Genomic DNA, 14,014 nt, shown 5'->3' with positions numbered 1-14,014 from the left:
AATGTCCCAAGTCAACCTATTCGAAATTTAAATTGTAATGTCATCGCAGTATCGCGCTGTCAGTCGAACAAATGAAGACTAAAGCGGAGTTTGGCGCTCTGTATACGATTTTAGCGCCTTACAAGTGCGGACACTTTTTAGCGCGGACCCGACGTCCATATAATTGTAAGTCAATGTATAATACACTGATTTTGGTCAGTTTATTAGCAGTAGAGCCCTTGTGAAGTGAGTTTGTTCAGGGAAGTACTACCACGTTACACCTATTTCTGTTGCCAAGCAGTAATGTGAGTATTACTGTTTTAAAGGTAAGGATGCTGGTGAAATCACAAAGACTTGGGACTTGTTAATTTATGTCTCTGGGTGATTGGGCGCAGTGGCAGTGCCCCTAAGGTCTTTGCGATATAAAGCTCTGAGTGGCACTGCAACTGTTATGGATAGGCGTGTTGCTTATAACAAGGCACGACTTGTTCATCCCGTTACTTGGCCTCATAAAATACAAGTCATTTGTTCGTTTTAGGGCGATGACTACAATAGAATAGAATACGTTTATTTGTCAGACAGTAATAAAGGTATTAAATAAAATTAGGTACATTGTATTCAAATGCAAGCAGATGTACAAATATTAATATCATGTTCGGCTTCTATTGTTAATTGCACTTCAAGATTTTGTATTTGGAAATTCTAAGTATTCTTTACTACTATAGAAGCAATGTGTCAAAAATCATTTTATCAATTGTAGTTTAAAAGTACGTCCTTGCAACAATTTCATTTCATTTGTCAAATTGTTGAAAATAATTATACACATGTTGAAGCAGTTTTTCTTATAATTTACTTTATGGCAACGAGGTTGGTACAAAAGATTCATAATTTTTGCTCTAGTCTACCTTCAATTAATTTCACCACGTGTTTTGAAATGTTGAGGATAAGTTTTGACAAATACACAGATTTTTAGCAGTGATACAAACGCGCGTATGTGGAACTCACGAATGCAGTCGCTCACATTGAATCATTAAACATAATGCGGTTTTATCGATGCAAGCGCGCCGTTCAATAGATGCTTATGCACGCACACGTTTTAATCGATGATTGACGACGATTGACTCGCTTGTGCATCGCAACAAAATGGTGCAGGCGGGTGAATTTCCAATACCATAGAAAAAAGTGTTGCGGCTGATCGTGTTTGCATTGCGATCACATGGCTGCTTAAGTCGTGCATGTGTGTAAAACTAGACGATTAGCGACTGTAATTTTTACACTGCGATACAATCACTGCAGTGCAAAAGACGCCATGTGTGGTCACACACGGCCGTTACACCCTTCAAAACCGGAACACAGTAATGCTTACATTTCACATTGGAGGAAGAAATAGGTAAGATGACAGTACTACCCTGGATAAACTCTTTCACAAGAAGCTCTGCTACAACTATCGTATTGTATCAATTTCAAAAACCATTACTATTCTTGTTCTCAAAGTTGGTTAAAAAGTTTATCGTAACGACCGACGCCGGTGTCAACAACGTCTTATCTCGTGATTCATGGTTCTAGTTACTTAGTTCAAGTTTGGTGATTAATCTACTACAAATGTAGTCACTGAGACGATATCATTGTTGGACAATTTGTTTTTAGTAGGAAAGAATGGTAGTTGGTTGATATCTTCAACTTCAACTTTATGATATTAGATTGCTCTCATTCTGATATAAACTCACCTTTGATCAGTATCAAGAAAGATGTTAATTATTAGAATAAACATAAGAGGTGGTGACTGACGGTAGAGTTTTTTGTTTGTGTAGAACCTGACCGTAGGTACATATCAGGGATACTGCAGATATGAGTTATGACGACATCTGCAGAGGCAGACGCGGATTCATAAAAAAGTTTTTAGAATAAATGTGGATATTTGTGCATTTGGCAATCACTGAATTATCATTAATCTAATTAAAAGATTTTTACATAATTTCATTACAAAAGAGATGAAATATAGAAGGCATAGCAATATTACGACATTTATTAATATTTAAAGGTTTTAAAGATCGTTCTTTATGCGAATAGAGCTGGACTATATTCAAGCAAAGAATTCGTAAGTCAATGTAAACTCAATAGTATTTTGTTTAGGCAAACAAACCGGCCGTTGCCTGCACTACACGGTACCAAATTCTCGATTTCTAAGTGGCTAATTAGCACTAGTGCTCGGCACGCGCCTTGAGTAGTGCCTTTTCTCGACAATCTTGCCGTAACCTGCAAAATGAACATCCGTATTTTGCAATTTTTGCCATCGTGGTGAAGGATTTGCCAATCTGTGTTAGAGCGCGTTCCCATTATGTCGTCACGTTTTATTTATCGTTGCACGACTGTCGCGTCTAGCCCGTTCCCATAGCACGACTTTCTGTCGTGACTGTGTCGGAACGTTTATTTTATGCTGAACGATAGTCGCGTCTAGCTGTTCTCACTAGATCGTGACGACAATTTATTAGTTCACGGCAGATGCCTTCTCGTTTCCACGACAGATTGTCGTCACATTTTAATCGTAACGTTTTATTTACTTATCTATCTAGCTCTTCCCATTGTCACAACAGTCGGTCGTCGTAACTTCAACGTCGCAACTCATGTTGTTCTATATGTGAACAATTTCATTTAGATATACAAGCTACGACACGTTAAACTGTACGACTATCTGTCGTCACGACATAATGGGAACGCGCCATAAGGTACTCGCCAATTGTTGTTCAGGTTGCGTTTGACAATATTATTTTTGGAATCTGTTTTATGTTCTTGTATTCAAGGAGGAGCGCTGATGTCTGAAATATAATTACAATTACCTACAATTTGCCTCATGTATCCCACTGCTAAGCAAAGGTTTCCTCCTGATCCCTGCACGCATCTCGATCATGAAATACAGATCTGAATCAGAAAGTCTGAAATACAGATAATGAATTATCTAGTCCAAACACAGATGTCTTGCCCTAATTGCAACGTTGCAAATTTATCACTGGCGAGACATTCGTAATGAATGACTCTAGAAAACAGCTTGTAGCCGTGCCTCGGGAGAAAGATGGGCCTGTAGTTTTTAAGTAGATATTTATCTCCCTTTGTAAAGAAGAGAAGTACTATACTATTCGAGAGGGAAACCAAGAGGAGGATTCAGCTTGGCTGGACAGCGTTTGGTAAACTACGTTGAGTCTTCTCATCACCATACCGCAAAGTTTGAAAACAGAGGTTTTCAATCAATGCGTTCTACCTTTTATGAGAATACGGAGCCGAGACGTGGACACTCACGATACGGTTAGTTCACCAGTTAAAACTCGCTCAGCGAGCTATGGAACGAGCTGCGCTTGAAGTTTCTCTGCACGACAAGGTACGGGACGAAGTTATCCAACAGAGAACCAAGGTCGTCGATATAGCTCGTTTTTTTAAGAATATAGAATAGACACATGCTTGGCCAAAATCTCACCTGATGTTAAGCGACGATATGATCGACGACGGGACGCGTTTGCTTAAAAAACGTCTATTCACTCTAGCCTTGAATAGCCCCAAATTGTACTTTTCGGGAAACACAGATTAGAGTTTTCCATTCCTTTGTCGTATGCATCAGAAAGGAGGAAACAAAGCGCTTAGTGCGAATAAGGAGTATATCAACGACATAAGGATGGAGTGTTCCGGACCTTCTAGTCGACCGAAGGCGGAACGGTGAGAGTGGAACTAAATTGAAAAGTTTCTGCGCACATTCCCCGAAATGTATCCGATAGGAAACCGACAAGCAGGCTACTTTTCAGCGATGGTTGATATTTTCTAGCTTCGACTCTACAAGAGAATGGTAGATTAAGCAAGCTGAAGTGGCAGAGGGTTGGCCTTATCTGTCGAAGAATCGACAACCGATGGGAGAAGAGAGTACTTGAGTGGAGACCACGGCTCGGTATATGTAGTGTAGGACACCCTCTGGCCAGATGGAGTGACGATTTGCGAAAGGCTGCTGGTAGCAGATGCGACAAGCTGAATATGTCCAGAAGTGGACTGCGACAGGCAGATGATGATGAAGTTTAACACTGTCAATGCAAAGTTTGTAAGTTTTTCAAATAAATAAATTTATTAAAGTATAGGAAAAAAATGGTACGTCGAGCGGGGAGGCTCCTTTTGTTCACTCCGAGTAAATTCTGATTAAATAATCACATATTCTTATTCACCATAAGTAACGGTGAACAAAAAAGATTCTCGAAGTGTTTTCAGCACTCGACAAAAACATTTGAAAAAGTTACGCTTGTTTAGAACTCGTACATTTTCATCTCAAAATTTCTCATACGTGAATAAATTCATTTGCAATATGTATAATCTCGAACAGAGCAACGTAAACTTCTATTAACTTTTCCTCCCTTCCGTTATTATGTACTGTGTAGCTTTGTACATATGTAGAAAGGTATTTGTGTGCTCTTACAATGAAATGACGGCATCGCTTCTGGATGTAAACGCGCTCGTTAAGATAAGCATCTCACACGTTATTTACTTCGCTCTTTAGCAATAAATACATTGCCCATAAGAACAACGTCTTTAATAGTATATTCCCAACCTTGTTACGATTACATACGGTATTTTTTATTTTATGAATACGCATGCATAGTCCTAATATTATGAGACCCAAAATAGATATTTTTGACCACACAACATTGGTTGTTTGGTGTTATTTATATTTAAAAACCGTTCTTTATGCGAATAGAGCTGGACTATATTCAATGAAAGAATTCGTAAGTCAATGTAAACTTAATATGTTTATTTAGAAAACAAACCGGCTACTGCCTGCACTACACTCTGCCAAATTCGTTGGTTTTTCAACATTAAATTGTAAAAGAACTCTGACTGACCTCAAATAATTTGATATATAAATAAGTAATTTGCCATCCTTAGAGATGGAAAATTTTCTTCAAATTTTAATGGGACCACTACTGAAGTATCCCCCTTCCACCACAAAAGGTTACCCATCAGTGGTCCGAAATGACATTTGCTAGAAATAACGTTTGGTCGCAATTTCATAACTTCGAAAGTAATTTTGAGAGGAAAATGTTTTTTCTTTTAAGCCTAACTTAACCTAACCTTTTTTCTCGGCGACATCAGGTCCTCGCCATCGCCTGTCATGATCTCTAGCTACCCAGAATGGCTCTAACTATGCTGGGAATTGAGAGCTGGAGCCAGCAGCTGCAGCAGAGTCTGTAGCAGCGCCGCGCTGGGACACTCCGGGGTCACCTCCCTCCGTGCGATCTTGTGCAGGTAGTCACCGAAACAGCCGTGTTCGGTGTGTACCTGCACAAGGCGGTAGGTGAGGGACCCGTGCCTCCTCTTCCTCCAATCGGCCACGGGAGCAGCGCCTGGACGGTGCGCTGCCCCTATCTGGCCGATCAGAGGGCCTCCTCCCACACCGCCTGGACGGCGGTTTTGGCGGCAAGCCGCACCCTCACTAGCCGGGGCGCTCTCCACGTGCCCCGGCTTCCCGCACGGCACGTTTTCGGTGTAATGAAAATTCGAACAAACGTTATTTCGGACAAAACATTTTCGACTTTGTGATAGGTTACCCCAAAAAAGAGTAATCGATATCGGTTCACAAATGTCGGAGTAATAGCGTAACATACACCCAAAACGGGTAAAAAATTTCGAATTCAGAACCTCCTCTTTAATTTGAAGTCGTTTAAAAATAGGAATTCAATATGTTTTTTTAATTGACAATGAAAACAAAAGATACTCGTGGAGAATTGACTGCCTCCGCGGCCGACCAGTTACCGTGCTGGTCGGCCAAGCAGAGGTTTCGGTTTTGATTACCGGGCCGGGAGAAATATTTGTATGGTCTACATTGATTTCTCTCGTGAGTTTGGGTGTAATTTGTGCCTGTCTCTGTGTGTGTCCATGGCATCCGCGACACAGGGTTTCCCTAGTGCGCGGCTTCACTAAGCAAAAAAAGTCACAAAGTACCTATATATAATTTTTTTTTACTCGTTATTATAATTATTGTCTCCTGTATTTAGGTACAGGAACAAATTTCTGTTAGAAACAAGCAGTACCGTTTGTTTGTATTTTCCTTGTTACTAAATGTGTTTTTGTTTTTTCTGTACAATAAACGATTAAATAAATTTTTAATTTTTACTTAGTTCATCTACGGAAAAATCGATTCCACGTTCATTTGAACGTGGAATCGACATTGTATTGTATTGTATTGCGATATCTGTAATGACATTTGTCATTACAGATATCGCAATGAAATTTTAACTCCCTTATGTGTCAAAGGGTTAAGAGCTTATTTTACAGTTTTTTATCGTATCAATGGCGAACACAATAATGTTAAATAGAAAACTACCGTGAAAATCCGACGACGATTTATTTATTTATTATATGGACAACAAAACAAATAACAATCAAATTACATTGATACAAATTAAATATGATATAACAAACTTCCCAGTACTAAATATTTTGATCGAAAAGTCATATTACAAAATTGAAGACTACGTGTTAGATAAAGATGTATGAAAAGACGACACGGCTCCAGAATCCACACAAATTTGATTCAAAGTGTATTCCATAGCATTTAAGTTTATTTGAAAAGAGCAATCCCTAGAGTTTCTTGCTCGTTCTTCTCAAGGTAGTCAGCGTAGTGAACGAGTAGTAGCTTAATGCTTAGACTATGGAAACTAAAGGACATGTTACGTTGACATATATAAATCAGACGTTATATGTATATATGATGCATTTCGACGTCGAAAACATAAACATGTTATTGTCTTTGTTTAACTATTACGTGCCGTCTTAAGCCAAAAGAGATAGCATTACATTGGTCTGTGTCAAACACGGGAATCGAAAATACGTAACGTCGTCTTAAATGCCAACCATGTCCATTTCGCAGTACATGAGGTACATGATACCGTTGTCAAAGGGAAGTACATCAAATGTCAAAACAAATGTTTTTCCAAATGTACTATTGAATTATTCGTTTGTATTATAATTAAATTGGACAGAAATATTGACAGTGAGAATAATTTGGTATTAATAAAAATGCGACGCTGCAGCATTAAGGGCTGTGGCTCTCATTGAAACTTATTAGGGACTTTCACGGCTGTGAAATTATATGCTAGATAACTACATTAGGGAATTTTGCACGTCGTAGTTGGACTAGTAGAGCAATGGAATTACTTCCGGGGGGTTATAGAACACCCAGACTGAAGTGAACCAATTTAAAAAAGTTCATTTATCAAACCAGTCCTTGGATCAAATTCATATACTTATATGAATTTGAAATTTATTATTTGTTTTTCCAAACAAACCAAATTTACAGGTCCCATGGATTTGTGTTAAGACAAACGATATATTATAATAATAATATATAAATAATATATTTTATATTATTATTATTTATTATTTATTTATATGAAATGAAAAAAGATGTCACTGACATCATGTTCAAAACAAAAGCATTGTGAAACGCAAAAAGATAGGACATTTATTACAATCAAAATTTTTTGTTCGAAATAGGGTACCTCAGTGCCATTTCAATTTGAAGATAATATTCCACCCCTAAAGGTGGCAAACTAGGGGATGAATCCGGTTTCGTGCACTTTCCGGTAAGCGATGTCAATAAAACTTGCCAAATAGATGTAATTCCATGAACTTTTGAGGTCGGTTGTTTTAATTGCTCTGTACTGAGATAATAACATTAATAATATTTTTGAGTTTTAGCCTGTAAAACCGTCAAACCTCAGTGCGGTTAAAGCAGGAATACACCATGTTGAACAAACTTTGAACTGTGGTGAAATAGGTTGCGTGTGAAATACACTGGCGGTTAGAGTTACGATTCGGTAATAACGTGTTCGTACAGCGTTCAAATGAGCGTACACTTTAGAATGTTAGTTTGTGGAATTAATGTTTACACATAGATTTTGAGATATATGTTTTCATATATTTTGTTTTCGTACAGATGTCCGATGTTAGGTAATAGTGAGACATATAATCTGTATACGTTATTGATGTAACTTACAATATTGAAGGAAAAAAATTATTTGCATAATTAGATTTTGCATTTTATTGTCGACAACAGAGGCTCCCAAACTTGTTCGTATAATAGTGCCAACTTTTTCTCTTTTGCGTAGACCCCTACCTTTACAAATATAGATTTCTTTTTACAAATTCATTAATTTGAAAACAACATCAGCAACACTACAACACAACAACATATAAGCGTATATAAAAACCTTTTCAGCCTATAAAACGGCTTTCAAATAATTAATGATTTTTTATTATACGTTATTAATTATAGTCAAAACATTGTTTTTTGTGAAACTTTACCTATTTCTGCTGCCAAGCAGTAATGTCAGCATTACTGTGTTTCGGTTTTGAAGGGCAAGATTGCTGACGAAATTATAGGCACTTGGGACTTGTCAACTTATGTCTCAGGGTGACGGGCACAGAGGCCGTGCCCCTCAGATCTTTGCGATTTAAAGCTCTGAGTTGCATTGCAACTGTTATGGATAGGCGTGTAGCGTACCATCAGGCGCACAACTTGTTCGTCATGTCACTTAATGTTGTAAAAATATGTGATTATTAGTTTTTGTATTCATTTCGTAATTTTGAATTTAATTTAAATTAGCTGAATAATTTTGTTAATTGTTGATGTTCAAATTCGTTCCCTGTTGTAAGTTTAACCGTGTAGTGACAAACTTTACGAAAAAAATGTTAACATTTAAACATTTATTTCACCGATGTATTTCGTTTGTTCTAAAATGTATCACTTCATAGGTAATTTATGTCTATAATAAGAAAGAATTATGTAAGTACATAGCTACTATCTGTGTAATGTGGGTAATTCCATTTATGGAAAGTCAAAATTTTATTGTCGTCTCGTGCATACCCAATTTTTTTTATCGCTGACATAGATCTCTTGTTAGTTGAAGTGGACACTCGGATTGGGGTCGGTATAAACCACTTTGAGAACTCTACATTGTGATGTCGATAATAATAATATAATAATTACGCACACGTTCATAGCCTTAGCCGCATTAGGGAACTACTACCTTATACTGCGGGTACCATGGACAGTAGTAGACAACCATAAATTACACCCAAACCCACGACATAAGTAAATGTGGGCCATACAAATATTTCTTCCGTCAGGGAATCGCACCCGGGCCCTCTGCGTGACCAGCATGGTAACCGTTCGGCCACGGAGACAGGCAATAATTGTCATTGTGAGTGTTAAATGGGTAAAAAAAATAATACCTTGTATCAATTCATGGCATTCGGAAATGAACGGAATTCACTAACCAGAACACCCAGACCAAAATCAATTTAGAAAAGAATATTTCCCAAATTAGTCTTACCTACCGCGACCTACCCATTCAGCGCCCGTAGAGCAAACTATTGGGCCCCCGAGGTCGTTAATTCAAACATCCGACAAAAGCATTCCGAAATACGTCACTTTAATCTACGAAGTTATCTAGTCCTTTAGTTCAATTCCGAAGGTTGAAAGACTTAATAGCACGACCGTGATATTCAACATCCTTATTACAAGACTTCAGGAAATTCCCGTCCCAAAATATGCATATTTTAAAAGTATGTCAAAGTATCAACTTTGTGGTAGTTTCCATCAAACAAATACGTCGATATTACGATGTTACATAGATACGAGCAGTAATTACAGAGCTATTGGCTTTGGGCTCGCAATTGGTTTTTTGTCCTAACGACAGATCGTATCGGGTCACGTAAGTCAATATTCGATGTAATCGATTACAATTTATTCGATTCTCGTGGAAAGACGAGATTGTTTGCTTTTAGGGGAATAAAGAGTTGGTGTCTACATCGAAGTAATTTGATTATCACGAGCAATTGAATGTTATATTAACGATTAACTTGGAGTTTCATTCGGATATATAAAAAGGATTAGCGACAGATCTACCGAAATTGAATCGCGTAATTTTAACGCTTCACATTTCACTTAATTAGAAACCAGGACGAAATACTGATTGGACGATATTGGAGGCCACCAAAATTGGGAAGCTGTGTGTGTGTGTGGAAATTGGGAAACTTTACGTGTGCGTGGTGGTGCTACTTAATAAAAATTGATACCTTAACCAGCAACACTCAATACAATATGCAGAAATTCAAACAATTGTACAATTTGAGAAAATCCTTTCTTGAATCAGATTCCTTTAGTAGCCGTAGAGCTCCTTGTAAAAGAGTTCGCCCAGGGAAGTACTGCCACCTCACCTGTTTCTGCCACCGAGCAGTAATGTGAGCTTTACTGTGTACCGGTTTTGAAGGGTGAGGGTGCTGGTGAAGTTACAGGCACATGGGATTTGTAAACCTATTGTTCGGGGTAACGGCCGCAGTGGCAGTGTCCCTCAGATATTTGTGATTTAAAATTCTGAGTGGCACTGCAATTGTTATGGACAGGCGTGTCGCTTACCACAAGGAGCACAAATTTTTCGTCCCGTCACTGGGTATCATAACAAAAGCCTTTTGAGTTAACACCAAAATAATTTGAACAAATTGATCTTTGTTGCAACTGGGAAACTAGTATTGCTATTATTTCAAAAAATATAACATTTTTATTAAAAACAAAACCGACTTCAAAACTTTGTTTATCTACTTTCATTGTCTTCGTTGCCGCGTCGTACTCAATGACAATTGAAACGCAGATGGAAGTCCTCATCAAAATGAATCTTATGAGCCCAAGCACAAGGTACATTGTACACTGTTAAGGACTTTTTTCGTACCCACACATTGCCTGGCACTAGTGAAACTCTATATCGCGTGTGCCATGGACCACAAATAACACCCAAAGAAATAAATGTAAGCCATACAAATATTTCTCCCGGCCCAGAAATCCAACGCAGGACCTCTGCGTGGCAAACCAGCATGATAACCGTTCGGCCAAGGACGCAGTTAAAGATCCTCTTATCTGTATGATGTTTTTATCAACACACCAGCTCTAGGTCGTCGTAACATTTTATGTTCATTGTATTTATCATATGCCAATATGCCAAGATTTATTAAAATCGATTAAGGAAAAGCGAGTGAAATTTGACGAACCGGATTCATCCCCGAGTAAGCTATAGTCCATAATTTCCCAATGTGGTCTCTACCGTATCGCAGTGGGCGCTGAAGAGTCCAAGGGGGGTGGCAGGGGCCTCGGAAGCAATTGGGGTGTGTTGATGCTATCCAAAGGGTGCTACCGCATTTGATTTTTTTTTGTGTTAAGTTAATATATAAAACACGTGTTTTCAATTATTTTTGTAGTGGTCTGAGTTGAAATTTTTTTATCTTGCCTAAGTGGGCGGTGAACCAAAAAGTTTGGGAACCTATGCTTTAGTCTAGACATTTAAAAGAGACCACTTCTGAGGTACCCTCTTTCAAATAAAAAAAGAATCATCGAACAACGTCAGTGATCACGAAAGCGAGCAGACATGCTAATCTTTCTACAGTGCATTTTAATTTATTTTAGTGGTAAAAAGTTAATAGTTTTCATAGTGAAATACAGCAAAAGCTAGAGTAAACTGAGCTCAATACGTTGGTGACATTCGATTACTAAATAAGTGCAGTATAGTAGCGTTTAATTCAAAAACAAATTCAAAATTTCGTTATAATTTTGAAAAAACTTGGACTTTGATGTCATTAGTGAACAAAAGACTCATTGAACAATAGACTGTGAACAATAGATATGTGTCATCACTATCATTTCCTTTTGTAGTGAACATAAATTTCGCCGTGCGAATTAAGAACTCGATAGCACAGTCGTAACACGTTGGACTGTCACGCAGGAGACGTGAGTTCGATTCTGATGACACTTGTTGACTTCGAAGTTTTTATTTATTACTTTTTTTAATTTTAATTTTTAAATTATAATTTGACATTTCTAAGGACTCTTTGTGTAATAAAAGTGATAATAAAATAATAATAAGGCTTGTCGAGTGGTGATTAACATAAAATAATTTATATAATTTCGCCAACAGTCAGGTTTTAACTGAAGTGCGGAACCCGCAAACTTAGTGACTATAATTGATATATACATAGATTGATGTAAGACTGAACTGATACCACCGTTTGCGCGCTCCCTGTGACACTGGTATCGATTTTAATTTGCGACACAGTGGTGCGACCCCGTCCATCGCTATAAGCTACTCTGCGATCGCTACCACGAAAAGCCAATTTATTGCGACAGGTGTCGCTTTTTCTGCAATACGGTGGTACTAGCCCACACATAGCCTGTCAGGCTACCATGTCATCGAAGATGTCCTGCGCGGGTTGCCTCACGGTAGTTAAAGGTAAAGACTATTTAAAATGCAGCAAGTGCCACAGCGTTTACGACTTGGCCTGCGCAGGTGTGAGTGAAAAGCGCTTCACCAGCTTTTACAGCTCCTCAACAGCAGCGGGCAAAGAGCGTCGGGCAATTTGGACATGTCCAGCGTGCTTGTGCAATGCCCCGAAGGGCGATAACTCCAGCACACCTCTGCGATGCCATAGCGATGGATATGGTTCGCCTCCTTCATCGCGCGTGGTTGCTACCGGGTCTCCCAACTCTCCTACCGACAACGTCACTCAGCGCAAGAAACCTGATGTTGATTTAAATGAACCACAACACGCTAAACAACTCCGTTCTTCTCTAAGAGACGGAGACACTACTGTTTTTACCAGAGGAGATTTCCAGGAATTTAAGAGAATGATCGCAGAACAGTTCCAGAAGATGAATGATATGATGAATAACTTTCAGCAATCGTTATCTTTTTTCAACGATTTTTATGAAGAGACAAAGAAATCTATGGAGGATAAGTCGGCGAGAATAAAGAAGTTAGAAAAGGAAAATGTCGAGTTAAGGAGCACTTTGGGGGACGTCATGAAACGCTTGAACACAATTGATCAGCAATCGAGATCCAACAATATAGAAATTCAGTGTGTGCCTGAGCATAGGTCTGAGAATGTTGTCAGCACTGTGCTGCAACTTGGAACAGTTGTTGGCTGTAAAATAGCTGACACTGATATTCTCCATGCTACTAGAGTGGCCAAAATAGACAACCAGAGTAACAGACCCCGCTCGATTGTTGTCAAATTCACCACTGTTCGTATTCGGGACTCCCTCTTGGCTGCGACCATCAATTACAATAGGAAAAATCCAAATGAAAGATTGAACAGTGCTTTTCTCGGCATTGCAGCGAAAAAGCCACAACCCATCTACGTATCTGAACATTTGTCTGTGCATAACAAATCACTTCACGCGGCAGCTAGAATTAAAGCCAAAGAAATAGGGTACAGATTCGTATGGGTTCGCAACGGCAGGATTTTTATGAGGAAAACCGAATCATCAGAATGTATTTCCATCAACAATATAGATATACTTAAGTCTCTGAAGTGATTTAAATGTTTGCTTTTTTTTTTTCGTTTCTCTAGAAGCACGCATGTATCTTTTAAATTTTTTTTAATGTAAAATTCAATCCCATACGTGTTTACTATCAGAATGTTCGCGGTTTGAAATCTAAGACCATTGATTTTTTAAAAAAGATATCTTCCGAGACCTATGACGTTGTGGTCCTTGCGGAGACTTGGCTTAATAGCGGTGTGCATGACTCGGAACTTTTTGATAACCGCTACACAGTATTTAGAAGAGACCGTGAATCGTCGCGGTTTCATAATAGGGCAGACGGTGGAGGCGTTTTAATTGTGGTATCAAAACACCTTAACGCATTGAGATTAACCTTATTTGAAAGTTCAATTGAGGACTTATGGATTAGTGTTGACATCAAAACTAGTAAAAATAAGACTGCCAAACTATATATATGTGCTGTTTACCTTCCTTCTCCTCTTCAATTACAAACACTAAAAGAGCATATGTCAGCAGCACAACATACTTTAAACGGTGAAAATAATATCTTAATGGTTGGCGACTTTAACTTGACAGGCATATCGTGGGTAAAACATGACAGTAAGAATCACACAATTCCCGTTGGTATTAGCAGTGAGATGCATTCAGCGTTTCTGGATTTTGTTACGTGTAATG

General features: G+C 38.4%; 1 protein-coding gene across 1 annotated transcript; it reads left to right on the top strand.

Annotated features, from left to right (window-relative positions):
* Positions 1-12,241: 12,241 nt before the first annotated feature.
* Positions 12,242-13,372, top strand: LOC113233024. The gene has a single exon (XM_026467966.1). It carries the CDS (start codon positions 12,242-12,244, stop codon positions 13,370-13,372), a length of 1,131 nt encoding a protein of 376 aa, XP_026323751.1.
* The last annotated feature ends 642 nt before the right edge of the window (positions 13,373-14,014 follow it).

Source organism: Hyposmocoma kahamanoa, unplaced genomic scaffold (genome assembly GCF_003589595.1).
Source record: "Hyposmocoma kahamanoa isolate Upper Pololo Valley unplaced genomic scaffold, ASM358959v1 102, whole genome shotgun sequence".
Lineage (NCBI taxonomy): Eukaryota > Metazoa > Arthropoda > Insecta > Lepidoptera > Cosmopterigidae > Hyposmocoma > Hyposmocoma kahamanoa.
The sequence above is the reverse complement of the archived record's forward strand: the minus strand, read 5'-3'. Positions and strand labels throughout refer to the sequence as shown.